Below are 18,175 nucleotides of genomic sequence, written 5' to 3'. Positions count from 1 at the left end.
TTTTTTTTTTTAACATTCCCTATGCTTTAAGTTTAGGACTAGGAATGGAACCTATATCAGAGGACCATCAGGATTAAATGAGATAATCAGCCCACACAAAGGGCTTAGCGCAAGCCAGGCATGTAGTTCACATAACTAGAAAGGCTTGTGATTCTTACAGTCCTCGCTAAGCAACTTAGTTCACCCCCACTCTCATGCACACCCAGAGGAAAGACACCACAGTAAGGGTCATAAAACACACAAAGAAGTTTAATGAATATGTGATCATTCATTTCTCTAGAAGTTTCCATGTTAAAAGACATAAAAATAACAAGAAGATCTATTAAAAGGAAAAGACACAGACAAGTCACATGAGAGAGAACTGTTGTCTTCTCAGAAAGAATTGCTTGGGAGAAGGAAAGTTCGGTGATAGTAGGAACAGTCATGATAGATGCTGTTATTTAAAATTTGAGGCAGAGTTTAGGGCTGAGATAACTATAGTGTTGTAATTATAAATAGGAGTTTGGGGAACTGATAAGAAAAAAAAAGTGTATTGAGTGATCTGAGGGAAAACTGGGCAGAAGAAAACAGATTAGGTCTGGGTTTTTTCTGCCATGATCTTTCTCCATGTTTATATCACCAAAAGTCAATAGAAACTCTAAGAGATCAGGAACATGTATCTGGCTTGGTATTAAGAATTATATGGGGGGCTGGGGATATGGCTCAAGCGGTAGCGCACTCGCCTGTCATGCGTGCCGCCCAGGTTCGATCCTCAGCACCACATACAAACAAAGATGTTGTGCCCGCCGATAACTAAAAGATAAATATTAAAATTCTCTCTCTCTCTCTCTCTCTCCCTCACTCTCTTAAAAAAAAAAAAAAAAAAAAAAGAATTATATGGACATAGAATCTTAGAAAGGTTTTGACCAAAACCAGAAAGTTATATGGTAAACGAAAGGCTCTGAGTGTGAACCCAGTTGAACTGAGCTGGCTGCTAGCTGTGACCTAGACCACTGAGGGAAGAGGCAGAGCTCAAGTTCAGAGGCACATCGGTAGTGACCAGAGAGATCCACTAGCCCCTTCAGTGGGTAAGACTTCAATAGTAGGCGTAGCACCCTGTGAACACAAAGACAAGGTTGGGGGTGCAGGAGGAAAAATAGCAAGCCCCACATGAAGAGTCCAGCCCACCTCAGTGTCACATGAGAAGAATAAGCAATTCTTCCATGCTATGTACACTTTTCCTAGGTGAGAGTATACAAGGCCTATGGAATTTTACCCTCAAAGATGGTTTTTCCAAACCTATAGTTGACAATATTTGCTATCCATACCTCTGTTGTTTTGTTTTACTTCTTTAATAACTAAGATTGAATATTTAAGTCTCCTCAAGTAAATATTAGAGTTGCATATGGTGAGGAGCAAAAAATCCCTCTAGATTCAGGTTTCATTTATACTGAGTTATCATTTTAGCTACTTACTGTGTGACATAATCTTACTGAGCCTCCATGTTCTCATTTTACAAATGAGAAAATAATAGCAAAGTTTCAGATCTGGCATGAGATCATGTCTCTAATGTATCTGGCATGGTGCCTGGCACACAGCAAGTGCTCAAGAAATGATAATTATTTTTTATTATTATTGAACATCCCAGAGATACTCTCAGCCAGAATATATACTATGAAGTGTTTATGAGAGTGCACATTCTATTTGTAAACTGGAGCTATGCAAAATAAGAGAGAATATGCTGTTGGAGCCAAAATAAAACCAGGCTCTGTAATCTGGGCAATTGGGGCCATCACCTTATCCAAGTACACAAGTTGGGGGTGAGGGAAACAAACTAGAATCCTTTGCCTAGTGGCATCACCTGTAGTATATTTTCTTCTGTCTTTGGCATGGTATTTTAACTGACCTGCAATCATCTAGTTGACATCAAGTCCCCTGTACCTTTTTACAACTAACCAACCAGATACAAAGGTGGAGCTGTGGATGTCAATCCCTCAGCTTTGTCCTTCCTGCTCAGATGGAAATCTGAAAGACAAGAAGGCTATACAGGTCACTGGCTCTGTGAATGATTCTTGATAATCCAAGGCTAAAGTTCTGATGAACATGTGAGTCGAAGATGAGGTGAACTGAAAAAGGGAGAGGGACTCCATGGGGTACATAGCACAGGTAGGAAGCACATGCTGCATATTAAGACCACAAAACATGAAAGTATAAAGCATAGGAAACAGATCTCCTCTGCTAGTAGAGTCAGTAAACGGTAATATTAATAGGATAATAGAAATAGTCAACACAAAAAAGGATGGAGGTGACCCCAGAAAGCAACATTAAATCCAAGACAAGAAAAAAAAAGCCAGCATGCCCTAGGGGTCAGAGACACAATGGTATGAAGAGGGGGCGTGTTTCACTTTCTATTATAACCAGGACTCTTCCCACTGTGCAGGGCCAAATAGAGCAAATCTGTTTTTCTTTTTTTTATTTTGTTTTGTTTTTAGGAATTGAAATATTAGCAAATCATACATTACAAAGAAACAAAACTGAAGAGTAGTATCTAAACCTTAAACCCCTGTACAGACCTATAATAAGAATAAAGTTTGCTTCTATCAAGAATGGTGCTACTGGGCTAGGGTTGTGGCTCAGTGGCAGAGCGCTTGCCTTGCACGTGTAGGGCACTGGATTCCATCCTCAGCACCACATAAAAGTAAACAAAATAAAGATATTGTGTCCATGTTTAACTAAAAAAAAAAAATGAATTAAAAAAAAAACCAGAATGTTGCAACCAAGGACAACCCAGGTCAAAGCCTTTATGCAAAACTCTTGTAGCCATAAGTGTTTAGGAACATATACCTTTTGATACTTAAGAGTATCATCAACAAGGCACATAACCTACATGAGAAGTCTCAGAACTGTCAGTTCCATCTGTATTCAACATGTTTTTATATTTGTGCAGCAAAATGTATACATATTCCCACTGAGTGTGACAAAGGAGATTATATGCATCAAATTAGTTAAGGTATAAAGAACCTTGGGTTTCAAAGATATAAAAGCAATGATTGGGCCTGAGTTTGGTTTTAGCTTAGTGTCAACTCTACCTAGATAAAAACTTGTGTGTTATTTCTTACCACCTCTAGAGTATTTCAAGATTGTAAAAATCTAACTTTTAAAAATATAGCTTGGCATCATGGGGTCTCCCCTTTTTACTCAGTTTTTGCCCTGAAAATTGTATCAGTTGACTCTTTATTTTTAATTCTTCAAAATACAATGATAAAAATGTCAATGGAATTGTCACCATTATTTAGACACTAAACCTCGCTCTTCACAGTGTGATAGGCTACAGTTTTCTTTTGACTGTCCTGCACTCACATCTGAGGATGCTGGTTTTCCATCTTGAAGAGAGGATTACCCAGCCCACTTTCTCTTACCTGGTGTGCCCTCTGACGTTTTTATCCCCATTCTACAGCAGTACTGTGCAATCCCATAGTCGGCAATCTTCGCAATGATGGCAGCATTGGGATACAGGGTAAAAAGCAGAACATTGTGAGGCTTCAAGTCACGGTATATGATCATGGCTGAGTGTAGATATCTGCCAGGAAATGAACAAGAAATCTTATCAAAGTGTATTTACATTATAATAGCTTTCGTCATGATTTCCTTGAATATGTCTTGACCACCAGGCAAAACATCAACAATTTTGTGCTTGGACCCTGAAAGAGGTATTGCAAAAGGAAATCTAAACATAAAGATCTAATATTGCAAAGCAAGGTTATATTTTAAAAGACAAAAGTAAATCAGTTCTGGTGAGTGAGTGATTAATTCTGGATCCTCTCAATGATCAAATAAATATTTTAACTATTTTTAAAATGTAAATATGTTAAAATCAATAGGACTTTGTTGTAACTCCTATTTAATTTTCTTAAAACTATACAGAAGTTTATTCTAGCTTTTATAACACTTGTCATTGTTATTCTTGTTTTTTCTGACTAAAATATTTCCTAATCTTTTGGAGAGCATTTTGTTTTACTTTTTGATAATAATAAATCAACGATTTTTCCTACCTATTCATGTCTTACTCTGTTTAAAGACATAATTCACTGTGAACTGATTCTGTTATGAGTCGAGGTTAACAAAGGACTTTTGGACTGGGTTAGAATGGGTAGAAATTGTCTTGGAGAAGATGATGTTGAAGGATGTTAAATCTTTTCTGAGAGACTGACCCTTGTGATGATAGCCATTAGAGTCATACTTTTCAGGTAAAGAAAAAAATAATTAATATAAAACACAATGAAGTTTCAATCTCAATCAGGTCAAAGAGATTCTAGTGCCCCAACTACTAATGGAACTATTACCACCTTTCCTTAGATATCTAAAAAATTCTGGTTTTCCCCAACTCTGCCTTCTCTGTACCATTGATATCACAGATATACCAAGACCTGCCTTGACAGACATTTTTTCAAAGAACTTAATGGAAGTAAATTTAAATCCTTTGTCTGTCTGTGGGTTTTGGTTTGGGTTCAAATTATATTAATAAATATTTACTCCATTACTTAGTCCCATTGGTGATTATAAGGATTAGGAGCAGAGAGGCAGTGATATCTTGAACTTTCCATTGCATGATAGCCCAGAAAGTATGTATCATTTAATTGCATCAATTAATGCAGCAGATTCTCTCCTTTCCAGGATGTAGTTATGGCACTTGACATTAGGCCTATTCATTTCAGTATACATATTTTTGGCTGATAAATAAGATACATGTACTAATGAAGTTGACCTTCACAGTAAGTAATGGGTTTGAAAGAAAAATTTGCTAAGGGCTTATTGAAAGGCCATTAGCTATTCTTGCCCTTCTGAAGAGAAAAGCTGGGAGATTAAGAATAAAAAAGTTAAAGCCAAGTCATACATCATTGAATAGCATCCAAATCCTTCATAATGCATGCCTCTTTCAGTATATTTATAGAACACAGTCTCTTTCAGAATACTTCCTAAAGGTTAAAAAAATAATTAAGTTTAATTTGAAATAACATCAGGTGGAGAAAGAGATTATCTGGGTTAGTTAGAATGCTCAATTATAGAATTTAATCTTTAAAGCACAATTTTAATAACTTTTAATAGAATAGCATAGAAAAATAGCTTTTGAAATCATAATAAGTACAGATCTTACCTTACTGACAAAAATTCAGCCATACTTGACGCATTGTGTGACAATGAGTATTGTCAAGTATTTTATTAAACTAAACTGTTCTATATTCAAATAGTCATTCTTTAATCATGAGTTTTATAAGAATTGCTAAGAAGCCCATATCTTCCTAATTTAAGGTCAACTTTATCTCATCCTGAATAGAATTATTCTAAAAATAGAATGCATTCATTCATTTAACAAATACATAGTAGGGATCCCTGAGTGCCAGTCTCTTAAGGCGGCCACAATCTAGAGGAAACAGGTGCTCAACAAGGTTACAGAAACATGTGAGCACCAAATGCTAAGGAAGTAGAAAGGGAGAAAACCACAGAGGTAAATAGAGCAACGTTGACTCTTCCTCTGGATTGTTTGCTACCTCAAGCTAAAGCTAATCTCGATCTTTCTTCAGCACCTAACACAATGTCCTAAGCAGAGCAAGAACAAGAAACACATGTGAGAGAGGCTCACTCTTCTTGGAGCAGTTAGTTGAACTGCATAGAAGAGATGTTCTGTGAGTAAATTCTTAAGGGCTAATGAGTTCTCTGGACAGACAAATCTGTGGAAAGAGAGGGATGACAAATATGAAAAGAAATGTGGAAATTCACCCCTTCAGCTTGGTTATACTGCAGAATATGGAGAGTGGCAAGGTGGGGGGCTGCCAAAGTAGGCAAGAGGCACAAAGAAAGAGTTTTAATGTATATCCCACAGAGTTTGGAGGCACTTTCAGGTGACTGGGACACCAGGGAATTTTAAGCACAATTAGATTTTTATTATGAAAAAACTGTTGTGGTAATTTCCCTGGAGATATTGACTCAAGATAGTAGTAGAGGCTAAAAATGAACAGATTGATGAAAAGGATCATGTAAAATAACTTCAAGAACCCAGTGGACAAATGGATGTTTGCTTTTGGAGGAAAGGACATTTGTTTGGATGCAACTGCAGGGATCCCATCCTGGCAAGTGGGAAGTAGAAGAGAAAGCACAGATTTATGGTGGGGAGAATCAGGCAGGGGAGTAATTCAATTTCAAAAATATTAAAACAGAGGAAATTGTGGAAAATGCAGGTGACTAAATCTTCATACGTAGCTGAGAATTACAAGAAGGAGACCACAGGAGAGGACCAAATTACAGATGTAAGCAAACAGTTGAAGGCAAGATTGCAGGAGAGAAGGTACGGAATGTGAAGGAAGTTCCTGTATGTCACTCTAAACAGCTGCTTGTCTAGAAGAATACAAAGGAATGTGACTATTGCTTTTTGCTTAAATACATTTGTGATAATGTAACATAATACTGAGTTTTTAAAATATGCTTAGTACTAGTAGAAGATTGATCGCTACTCAAATCTACCAGCTTCCTATAGCACAAAATCTAAAAAGCTTTCCTGGCATCATGCTAAGAATAAATGAGGAAAGTATTGAAAATATGCTGAGATTTCATTTGCTTCATCAGAAACTGCTGGATTGGCTATTTAAAGTACTACTGTAGAGAACTAGAATAAGTTGTCTTAGAGATGAAGATTTTCAGCAGTGTTGAATAAAAAATAGCAAGTCTTCATTTTACAAATGGACACTTTGGGGATTAGGTGGAAGAATTTGTGGAAAACAAGGGCCTGGAGTTAGTTAAATTAAGCAAAGTGACTGAGCAGCTTTGAAATACTGTTGCATAAACTGATTATGCTCAGATCAATTTAACACAAGGTTCCCCCTGGTGTTCAAAAGTAGGTATGTCAACCTAATTCCAAATCCCTACATCCTGATACAATTTAAAATCAGCATGGATTTCAGTAGTTTCTGAACCCTTTCACGAAGAGAAATCTACTCACTTAGTACATTTATTACTTTTCTTGTAAACCATTAATAGTTATATCCTCCTGATTAAATTTTGTTTGAGGGTGAGTATTTGTTTTCTTACTATCCATTGCATTTTCATTTCTAGATACTGTCCAAATGCACACTCACAGCCTTTTAGAAGAGAAGGAAATTTGCATCTGCTGAATGGATACTACATGCCAGGTGCTGTTTTCCTTTCTTTCTCTTTTCTCCTCTCTGCCTACCACTGAGGTCCCACTGATCTGGGTGCAGGATATAAGAGTGGTGATCAAGACTAAAAGTACCCACTGTCATGGCACTTAGATTCTCATGACAAAGATTTTAAAAGTGAAAATTAGGCACAGTGTCACATGCCTGTAATCCCAGCAACTCAGGAGGCTGAGACTGGAGGATCTTGAATTCAAAGCCAGCCTTAGCAATTTAGTGAGGCCCTAAGTACTTTAACGAGACCCTGTCTCAAAATAAAAATTCAAAAAACCGGGGATGTGGTTCAGTGGGTAAGTACCCCTGGGTTCAATCCCTAGTACCAAATAAATAAATAAATAAATAAATAAATAAATAAATAAATAAATAAATAAATAAATAAATCCAGTAGCGATAAGTGGTATATATTCCAGAGACATAGGAACATTAGAGACATCCTCTCTGGGGAAAATTCTGAATGAAATGAGCATCTAGCCAAGTACACACCTGGGAATCAGACATTCCTAGCTGCAAAAAAACAGCAGGAACAAAGCATCTGGAATATTCAGGAAGCCTCAGGGAGGCTGAGCATAGGAACCAAGAAGTGAGGTAGGAGAGGGTTAACAGCAGGAAAAGACATAATCTGATTCTCTGTCGGGAAAAACCACTCTGGCAGCTGTGCAAAGAGCAGGCTGTTTAATGGGACAAGGTGAAAGCAGAGAGCCAGGTAGGCAATGAGAGATGAAGACAGCTGAGGCTCAGGTGAGAGTGCGAGAATGTGCGAGAAGGAAATGCATGAAGAGATATTTTAGTAGCAGAGGTGAAAAGATTTACAGGATCTGGTGTGAGATTGCACAGAAGGAAGGAATTAAAGTAAAACTACTGGGTGTCTGAGATGGGTAACCAAGGGAGAAGACACCAAGAGTTTAATTTAAAAAGTCTTCAGTTATTGCAAAAGTCCTCATAAGCTTAAGCATTAAGTATTAGTCAAGGTTTACAGACTATTAATAATATGTGGGAATCAGAAAGATAAAATCACAGTTACTAAGTGTGTGGAACAGTGATTTATCTCAGTTCTTTTTCTCCAGAGACAATGATTTTTTCCATTCTTCTGTGCTGCCTCTGTCTAGCATCCAGCCACAAGGCCAGGTGTGCCTCTGAGATGGTCATGCAGAACACAACACAAATCAAAATTGCTTGCAAAATGTTATGTGGAACATGATGTTACCCAGAAGTGCTATTCTCAGAGCTTGAGTGAGTTCAGGGTCATGCCTGCATGCATGATCTAGTTACCTCAAGCCATCAGCCACATGCAGTGCGATTCTGTGCTGGAGGGTCCTGGTGAGGCTGGCTGTGTCCTGTTGAAGCAGGCGATCCAAGGAACCCTTGGAGGCTAGCTCCATCACCAACATCCGAGGACGAATCCCAGCTGCCAGCAAAGATATCAAGCTGGGGTGGTGGAGGTGGCAAAGCACTACCAGCTCCTGCAAAAGCCCGGAATCAGAGATGAGTAACACGGCCTCAGCTCTTACCCAAATATCTCCTTCCTTCCTGAAGTGCATCAGCTCTGGGACCATGCTTTTTTCTAGGTGCTTAGATTATAGCAAAATTTTCTCATCTCTTATTTGAACTTTTATATATTTTTTCACCATTCTTAATAAGAAACAGCTTGTTTTAAAACTATTGTTTGAATTAAATTCTTAAGTTTTATTTTACCTTTTGCTCTGCTCTTACCAGAACACTTAATGGAAAGTATTATATACATGAGGTCATACCAACAGGTCCCATCAATCTTAACTACTCAATCCTTGTCAGTCACAGAAACTCTCAACTCAGGATTCTGATCAGTCACTGCTCATCAATTACAACTAGCATATAGGAAAAAAAAAACTGTCTATAATCTCTTATTTAACGACTATAAAAGTTTATGGACATTTTTACCCTATGTGCATATATGACGACACGACTGGTGGGATTCTGCATCATGTACAACCAGAAGAATGAGAAGTTAGACTCAATTTATGTATGATGTGTTAAAGTGCATTCTACTGTCATGTATAACTAATTAGAACAATTTTTTAAAAAAAAACAAAGAAAGGAAGGAAGTCACAAGGAGCAAACAAATATTTTACAAGGATAATACCTAAGTTCACAGAAATATATGATATGCATGGTATCTCCCCTCCTAACGACTTCCCACTAATCTTAGATTAAAATCCTATTTCCTTCCATTGCCTCATGACCTGGCTTGAACTGGCCCTAACCCCCCTCCCAGCCCCCAGCCCCTTTCTCCCTCCTCTTCATTCGCCACCCTTCAGACACATTAGCAACAATCCCCAATATATGTCCTTCCAGCCACAGGACCTTTGCCTTTGCCAACACCTCTGCCTAGAAAGCCCTGCACTTTTCACATGGCTTAGAATTCTTGCTGCTCAGATTTTAGCTCAATTAGTAGCACTTCCTCAAGTGCCCTGCCTTGGTCCATGTTTAGGAAAGCAATCCCCAGCTGCCATGAGAAGCAGAGATATCATTGCAATTTGCCTAGAGGTCTCCCTTCAGATGCAATTGTTTCTTTAGACCACATCGTGTGAGACTTTCAGGTCTCCTTAATGAGATCATGGTGTTCGAATTCCATATTCACCATATTATTTATATCCTTTTTACTCTGAAACTATAATTTAGTTGAAATGTATCCTTTTCTAGAAATTTATCCTTCTTATAGACCACATTATGTGAGGCTACAGTTACTTTTATGGTGGCATCATTTTTGAATTCTACATGCGCTTGACGTTGTATATATTCTATTTTATTCTGAAACTGTAATTTAGTTGAAATTTACAACTTATGTGATGTTACGTTGATTCATGTTTGAAACTGTGATTGCTGCAGAAGCTCTGCTTCTTAACCACCAGCTTCAAAAACGCAGAGTGCCAACTGCATTCATCAGGAAACTGAAGTGGGGAGAATTTTGCAAGCTAAAGAAGAAAGGCTGAATACACTGGGAGGGGATTTTCTAAGCACAGAACTTCAAACTGCAATCATATCTGCTTAGTAAATAAAAATCATTTTCCCCACGTCCCTTTAGCTCAGCTGGTTAAAACTGATGAGAACAAGTCTAGTTAGATCTGTCTACTTTCATAGGCACAGAGAGAAGCCTGATCCAAATTTTCTGTGCTAAGAAAGCAACTCACTGATTATGAAGAGAAAGAAGTGAGAGTATAATAGTTCTTCCCCAACTCATAACTACTGGTAGAAGGACCCTCAAATTGCAGCATCGAACACCAAAGTGGTTTTCTCTTTCTTTCCTTTTCAAAGAAGCACATTATGCATGCTCTGATTTTTCTATTTCTTCTACCACTTCCTGGTTCACCTAACTGCCTATATATGATATGCACATTTTTAGTATTTGATTCATGACTCCCCAAACATGTTCCATAAAATTTGAAACATAAATTGAAGACTAATGACCAACACTGAAAAATCAATTTATATAACTAATTACCTATGAATTGGATTGTGCCAGATTTGTTTCACAGACCAGTGTTAATATACAAAAGAAATTTCACAATATTTGTAGAACTAGACTGTGACTTTTGTTACTAAAAATCAAAAATTTTCCAGGATATTTTGCACAGACATGAGATTTTTTTCCATTATTTAGAATAACTAAAGTATTATAACTATATATTTTTAAATTTTGCAAGAGTTACAAATAATGTTTTAATAACTCAAGGAAAAAAAAGGAAGATGAATGAATTCCAAATACAGTTGACTTCTGATAAAAGTGGCAGAACTAGCATTGACTTCTATCCCTCTCTCACCAGGTCTCTCTCCCTCAACCCTTCTGTCAGAAAGATTCAGAAAGAAAGGGGAATAAATTGGTGTGGTGGCATACTCCTATAATCCCAGCAGATTGGGAGGCTAAGGCAAGAGTATCACAGTTGATGCCAGCCTCAGCAACTTAGTGAGGCTCTAAATAACTTAGCGAGACCCTGTCTCAGAACTTAAAAGGGTCTGGGGATGTGGCTCACTGATAAAGATGCCCTGGGTTCAATAACTGGTACCAATAATATTTTTAAAAGATAAGACAAAAAGGGAATGAATCCTCCCAGCATCCAAATTAAAAGTTCTAGAGTGAACACTGTGGGCTGTGCATTCCCCTTTCTTTCCTCCTTAGAGTACTTTGATGTTTGCTGATGAATTCCACCTTCATTCATGCCATCCACAGACTAGAGAGGAAACTGACTCCAATTCTGTAGCCTTAGGAGGAAAATAAACTTGGGACTATTCTACATAATACAATCTTCACTTCCATAGTGATGGGGCTCAGGAACACAGACCTCACCTAATCAGCTCACAGCGCTGCCCTGAACCTAAGTGCTCCTTAAGAAAGGTCAGCAATTTGGCCAAATTTTACTTAATGGGCTACTATGTAGCACTTTTGGTTCTTTGAAATATAAGACTTCAAAAGAGGAAAGCTCTTTTCTTCTGTGCTTGTGATATGCAACAGTGAATCCTAGAACCAGTTTACCACAATGAGAGAATCATCCTGTGAGAATAAAACCATGCCACAGAGGTTGAAGGGATTATGAAGGAAATGGGCCCGATTTAACTGGGTTCAATCAACCTGATAGTGAGCACCCCTGTGATTCTCGTTTTTTTTAAGATGGAAAGTAAAGGTAATTTATCTGATTACCTGATGAAACTTGTTATAACATGCTTTTGAGTATTGGAAGAGATACAGGACAAAGCAGGAAGTATCTAGAACTCTCCCAACAGATTAAGAAGAGAAAATACTCTAGCACTCAGCTAGAAAGAAAGAGGCTCAAATCCAGCCCCAGAGAAAAACCATCTTTCCTTTGGCAGTTATTGTGACCTCAGCAGGCCTGCAGGATCCTTGCCCTGCAGCCTAAGGAGCGTACCATGACCAAAGCCCGCCAGCTAACAAGAGCTCATGGTCTGTCTTCCTGTACAGGGAGCAGTAACTTGAGCAGACAGGCCTACAGAAATGCAAAGACTATCATTTCCAGTTAACAATCAACATAGACCTTTAGTTACCAATGCAATCTTTTATTTTTAGATATTATGAAAAATCACCCACAAATACATAATTTATAAAGCCAACAATAGGAAAGCACAAGATCAAGAAGAACCCGTAGAACAAGTGACCTCAAAGAAGAAAATAGCAAACAGTACAAGTTATAGAAAAATTTAAAATCTAATTGATATTAAGAGAAATTCTTCAGGCTATCTCATTAAAAAGAAAAAAAAAAAAGTCTCCAAAGGAGTCACCAAAGTGGGGAGGGGGGTGGAATTGCTGGAAGTTAAAAATATGATTATCAAAAGATAATTTAGTAGAAAGCTAAATTACAGGTGAGGCAATTCTAATAAAGTAAAAATCTGTAAGAAATAGTCAAGTAATTTACTCAACTTATAAATAAAATTTTAAAAAGAAATTTAAGAGACCCAGGGGCTCATCATCTAATATATAGTTCAAGATAAAAGATTAGAAATAATGGATGACAAATAACTAGGTCAAACTCTGGAAAGCAGACATTTGACTGGTTTAACTTACCACTGTGTGTCCACTGTCATGCTGTCTAGCCTGGTATGTAGTAGTTACTCAATAAAACTTATTTAGTTATTAATAAATGAGGGGGAAAATAATAAATAATACCAAAGAATTCATAGAAGTGAATTTTCATGAATGAGGTAGATAAAAAAAAAAAAATGACCCAGGAGGGCTGGGGTTGTGGCTCAGTGGTAGAGCACTCACCTAGCATGCGCGAGGCCCTGGGTTCGATCCTCAGCACCACATAAAAATAAACAAATAAAACAAAAGTATTGTGTCCAACTACAACTAAAAAATAAATATTTTTTTTAAAATGACCCAGGCACAAACATATATTTCTGATGTTTCAGAATATCAAGGACAAGAGAAATCCAAAAGATCAAAATTTTAGTTTTCAAATTAAAGGTAACCTATATGGGAAACAAGTTATTGATTGATATCAGACTACTTATTAGAACAGGGAGTACAAAAAAGAAAAATCATTTCAAACCAAGATTTACAAATTTTAAGTGTGATAGCATATCCATCAAATATGAAATCAAAATCAAGATGGTTGTCATATCTCCAAAACACTCTTTTTGAAAAAAAATTACTTGAAGATAATCTCTCACAAGAAGTAAAGACAATTTGATCAAGAGAGGACCCTGGAGTCCAAGAAATACTGGAACAACCAAGGAAGATGAGAAGTATAAATCACAGATTAATCACTGTGCAAGCACCTGAAAATCCTTCCCTCCTATTGAATTAGAAGTCACAGGCTGACTTAGGAATTTCCTCAAGAACAAAATAGAGTCCATTATAGAAAGTATACAATTAGGAATGCAGAAACTCAAAAGAATGATGGAAAAGATTTCTCAATATGTTTAAAAATAAAAAGATACCTAGAAATTCCAGAAAACTCAAAAAGCTACATCTTAGAGAAATTAGGATATAAATGTGACCCAAGTTAAAACAAGGTCCTATTTGTATCAGTTGATGATGAACACATAACAATAAAGAATCTATTTTACTTTAACATTTGGAATATTCCTTACCTGTATCAAAAAAAAAAAAAAATGTTAGAGATTACATTTCCTTGTCTAAGAATAGAAATGCTTTGGTTCTATGCAAATTAAAAAAAAAAAAAATCAACTGTGGGTGGGTGTGGCCAGGCCTGAAATATCGGGGGGTCAAGAGGCTGAGACAGGATAGAGACAGGACTCCCAACTTCAGGCCACCCTCAGCAAATTAGCAAGGCCCTCAGAAACTTAGTGAGACCTTGTCTCAAAATTTTAAAAGTTTAAATTTAAATAAAGGACTGGGATGTAGCTCAGTGGTAAAGCCCCTCTGGGTTAAATCCCCTGTACCAAACAAACAAACAAACAAACAAACTATAAAAAGTACTTAATTATTTTGCTTTTACAATCAAACACTAGAAAAAAAGATGAACAATAATTTTTCTCATCTTACATAATAGAACCAGTACATGCTCTGGAGCTGGTATACTAAAAAATAAAAGTTCGGTAAATTATTTCAAGTTATAATTGTTACTTTAATGAAAAATAATATGACCAATTTCAAATTTTATTTTAAAAATCTGGGATGGGAACAGGAAGAATAATTGGGAGACAGGATTAGTGTGCTGTTTTCCCCATTTTTTATAATAGACAGTGAATAGGTTCTTTCTAAAGTTGATAAATCAAGAAAAGTGAAAGTTTATCAATTAGAGTTTCAGTTTAAAATTTCTGACCTCTAGTCAAATTATCAATGTGAACTCTTGCTTTAAACTACTCCTTTCCCCCTGGACACCCAGATGCCATGCTTACTAAAAAGAAAAATAAATTATCTCTGTGGACCAGAAAAATGAAAGATAAATACTCTGCAGAAAACAGAACCTGATGACAGGAGTTTGCCAGGCTTTAGGTCCAAAAGCAGACAGAAGCAGCTGGAAGTCTGACTACTGCTGAATACCAAGGACTAAAATATGCCCCTTATAGATCCCAAGATTCTGTATTTCTAACAGTCTCTGGGGAATGCCTGTTTGCTGGTATGTGGTGCATATTTTGAGTATCAAGTTTCCAAAACAAAATAGGAAGAGTGAGTTTTCCCCAAAACATTGTACATCCAACTTAAGTATCAAAATAACAGGAATTTTCAAAATTCTTTGTCTTTTAACAAGAGACAAAATTTTTACTCCAGAGAGAAGGGACACAGTAGTATTTCATAATTAAGCTCAAACTTTTTTTTTTTTTTGAGGGCAATGTGGTCATTATTTTGCATTTTCACACAAAAATAAGAGTTCCAGCTTACTAATCATGCATGATTTAATATAATAATATTATTGGATTTCTTACTTGTCTTAATAGCCTAAGTGATGTATGTTTATTAAAAATCTTCACAGCCACTTCCTCTCCTTCATAAGCTGCTCGATAAACTGATCCAAAACTGCCATCACCTTTTGGAAGGAAAATATAAATAAAGCATTTAATCTTTCCAAGCAGAAAAATGAAACTATATCTATTGTAATTATACCTGTTCCATAGTTGAAGAAAAATTCAACCTACTGGTCATACTGAATCTCCTTTAATGCTTCCTCTTCCTCCTAACTCCACAAATAAGATATACCTAAAGATTCTGCCCCAGTCTTCTCTCTGTACTTGTTCCTCAGAATGATATGTCTTTATCCATAAATGTGAGGAATTCCTATATGTTTTACTGGCAGCCATGAGCCACCTCCTAAATCCTATCCTCCACATCCCACCTTGTGGTGATGTTCACTGTAATGCTTTTCCAAATCTCAATCACATTCATCATCTTTATCCAAACATCTTTATTCCATATATCTCATATTAAAAAAATAAGTTCTTCCAAGGTTCTTCATGAAGCCTTTGCCCCATGTTTAGCCTCACAGCTAACACTGAGTTCAATTTTCAGCCTCATTCACAGGCCTCTCCTTTGCATTTCCCCATCACACCATTTTGGTGCCTTACTGCCTTCTGCCTCGACTGAGAGGGGATCCTGAGTTCACTATCTCTAACTCATTCCATCTCTCCAGCAAAATTAATTCCCCTGTAATTCCACTTTAACTCTATCACTTTCCTACTCAGAACCAAATTATTCCATATCACCTATTAGATTATAGCTAAGTTCTGCTCTATATCCATAGGACAACCCTCGATTCCCTTGCTATCTCTTCTCATTGTCTCATTCTCTAGGCTCAAGTTCAGTACTCTTCTTTCTAGTTCTGGCCAAACAGTACATATGAGGAGCTTTTTAAAAGTACTAATGTCTAGACTAAAGGATGCTAATCAAATGAGTCTCAGGAGGTTCTGGTCATTGGGATGCCTTTTCTCTAAATTTCCCTGGTAATTATAGTATTGAGCAACTGCTCTACACAAACTGAAAAAGCTGAAATGTCCTAAACATAATTTGTACCTTCAATCAGTGTCCTTGCTATGTCATTCCTTGACAAGTTCTGCTGCCTCATCATCTCCACATTTGAGGAATTTAGCAAGCCTACAATACCCTAAAATATTGTGAAACCAAGGCCTGAGGAACTGACATGATCAGCCTGGTGGACCATTACTCTCCACTGACATATAGTAGATCCTATTCACACAATATTTATGGTTCTCATATACTGCCTTGAAATATAGTCATTCAATGAATATAAGTGAATTAACAGAAACATCTATAAGGAAATCTAATAATGTAAAACTTGCATTTCAAATGGTAAAATAAGTCATCCATGGAACCCTTCTACCTATTTGTATATTTCCTCGATCTCTATAATAAGCATATGTAATCATACATTATTTTATGCTTAGAAGTAATGTTAGTTAATAATAAATGACTTGTGTGGATATATCATGTATTTCTAATAAATCACAAACATGTGAAAGGCACTACCTGCATCTTATCATTCTTGGTATCCTCCTACCCCATTCCTCCAGGACTCAATAATAATGGACTTTTAAAGCATCAGTTGACATTGTTAATACTGAAAGAGCTGTGAGGGAAATGAAGCCTATAGGAACAGTTAAGAGTGGGAATCAGAAATAGGATTGGGTAAACAGAAAAGCAAAAAGAGAAAAGGGGCTAATGAAGGGAAGGGGAGGGGATGGGTAGAAGAGATAGAAACTTAAATAATAATGCATGCAGATTTGGTTTTCTTCAATCTGGACAGCTGTTAACAATACAGAAAATATTTAATGGGGCAGACAGAAGAAATGCATGATAAGGAGATATATCGAAATTTCAGTTGGGAGTAGAGATTTCTAATTTTGTAAAAGCTCTTCTCTATTTGAGGGTCATTGAAATATCAGTAAGGAATGTGGACTGTCATGTCCTTTAGGTGGCTAAAAACAAAACTAGGGTTAAGGATTATTGTTGTGTATTTGTGACATCTAGGTAGGAAGGAAAATTGAAAGCAAGAAAATTTTTCTCACCTCATCAAATCACACCATCAAAGTACCAATGTATTGTGGTTCTCTACAAAAATAGTTCCTCAAAGAGGAAATGTACCCTGCAAATCTTCAGACACATACAAAACCTTACACAACTGTATTTTTAAATATATTTTGAAAATGTCCATTCATGTCTACAAAGGTGTATCCTATTAGTCGCTGCATAATAGTACTATCTGAGAAGCATAACATTAACAGAATCTGGAATTCATTCCTGTCCATTACAACCAACAACTGTGTGGGGATTAATCATTCTAGAGCAAATCCACTGAAAGTCTCTGAATGTCAACGTTTTTAGAAGAAAAAAATTTTTAGATCAAAGGTACACAATCCTACCCCCTACCTCTGGCAAGGGCTAGAGACACTGTGATTGTCACACCTGGAGAGGTTGGGGTAGGTAACACAGACATCTAACCTAATGGCAGAGCACAGGGATCCTGTTAAACATCCTTATGAGGATGGCCATTAGGCCTGAGCCTAGGCAACTCCATTTTAAAACCTCAGTTTGAAACCTGCATTCTCACCAGGCACACCCACAGAGCCCTCCAGCAAGGCCTCAAACAAGTTACTTCCTCTCACCCTGATAAACAGAGTGAAGCCCCTGGCAGGCTGTCCTAGCCTTATAAGAGAGAAAGGCAGAGGATCAGGGTGGAGATCACCAGACCAGATATTTCTGACCCCAGGGTCAATGATGTCACTGAGAAATCCGGTGGTAGCTGATAAGGATCGAAAGCAGGGGGGGGGGGGTCAAAAAAAACCCAAATTTAGTATAAATAATAGAGCAAATGAACAGGGATTCAGCCAACCGAAACAAGGATTCACTTGAGCTGGAGAGCCTGATGAGGACTGACATCCCTTCACTTGTCATTGTTCCTGATCCTCTGCGTGATCCTCACCACTCTCAAACTCTACCACCTCGTCTGGACCCTGGTGAGAGCCCCAGGTTCTCCCTTCGACTCTCTCCTCAACCAATTGTCCACTCCATGCCAGAAAAA

The 18,175-nt window shown here is 37.2% G+C and overlaps 1 protein-coding gene across 1 annotated transcript in view; it reads right to left on the bottom strand.

Annotated features, from left to right (window-relative positions):
* Positions 1-18,175, bottom strand: part of Lrrk2 (leucine rich repeat kinase 2) — a 128,444-nt gene that overhangs the window by 19,575 nt on the left and 90,694 nt on the right. The window contains exons 39-41 of the mRNA XM_076854312.1: positions 15,069-15,169; positions 8,457-8,647; positions 3,399-3,559 (exon numbers count right to left, since the gene is read on the bottom strand). Coding sequence (XP_076710427.1) covers positions 3,399-3,559; positions 8,457-8,647; positions 15,069-15,169 — 453 coding nt within the window. The remainder of the gene's footprint in view (positions 1-3,398; positions 3,560-8,456; positions 8,648-15,068; positions 15,170-18,175) is intronic.

The sequence above is a fragment of the Callospermophilus lateralis genome, chromosome 4 (genome assembly GCF_048772815.1).
Source record: "Callospermophilus lateralis isolate mCalLat2 chromosome 4, mCalLat2.hap1, whole genome shotgun sequence".
Classification (NCBI taxonomy): domain Eukaryota; kingdom Metazoa; phylum Chordata; class Mammalia; order Rodentia; family Sciuridae; genus Callospermophilus; species Callospermophilus lateralis.
This window is presented reverse-complemented; position numbering and strand designations above follow the sequence as displayed.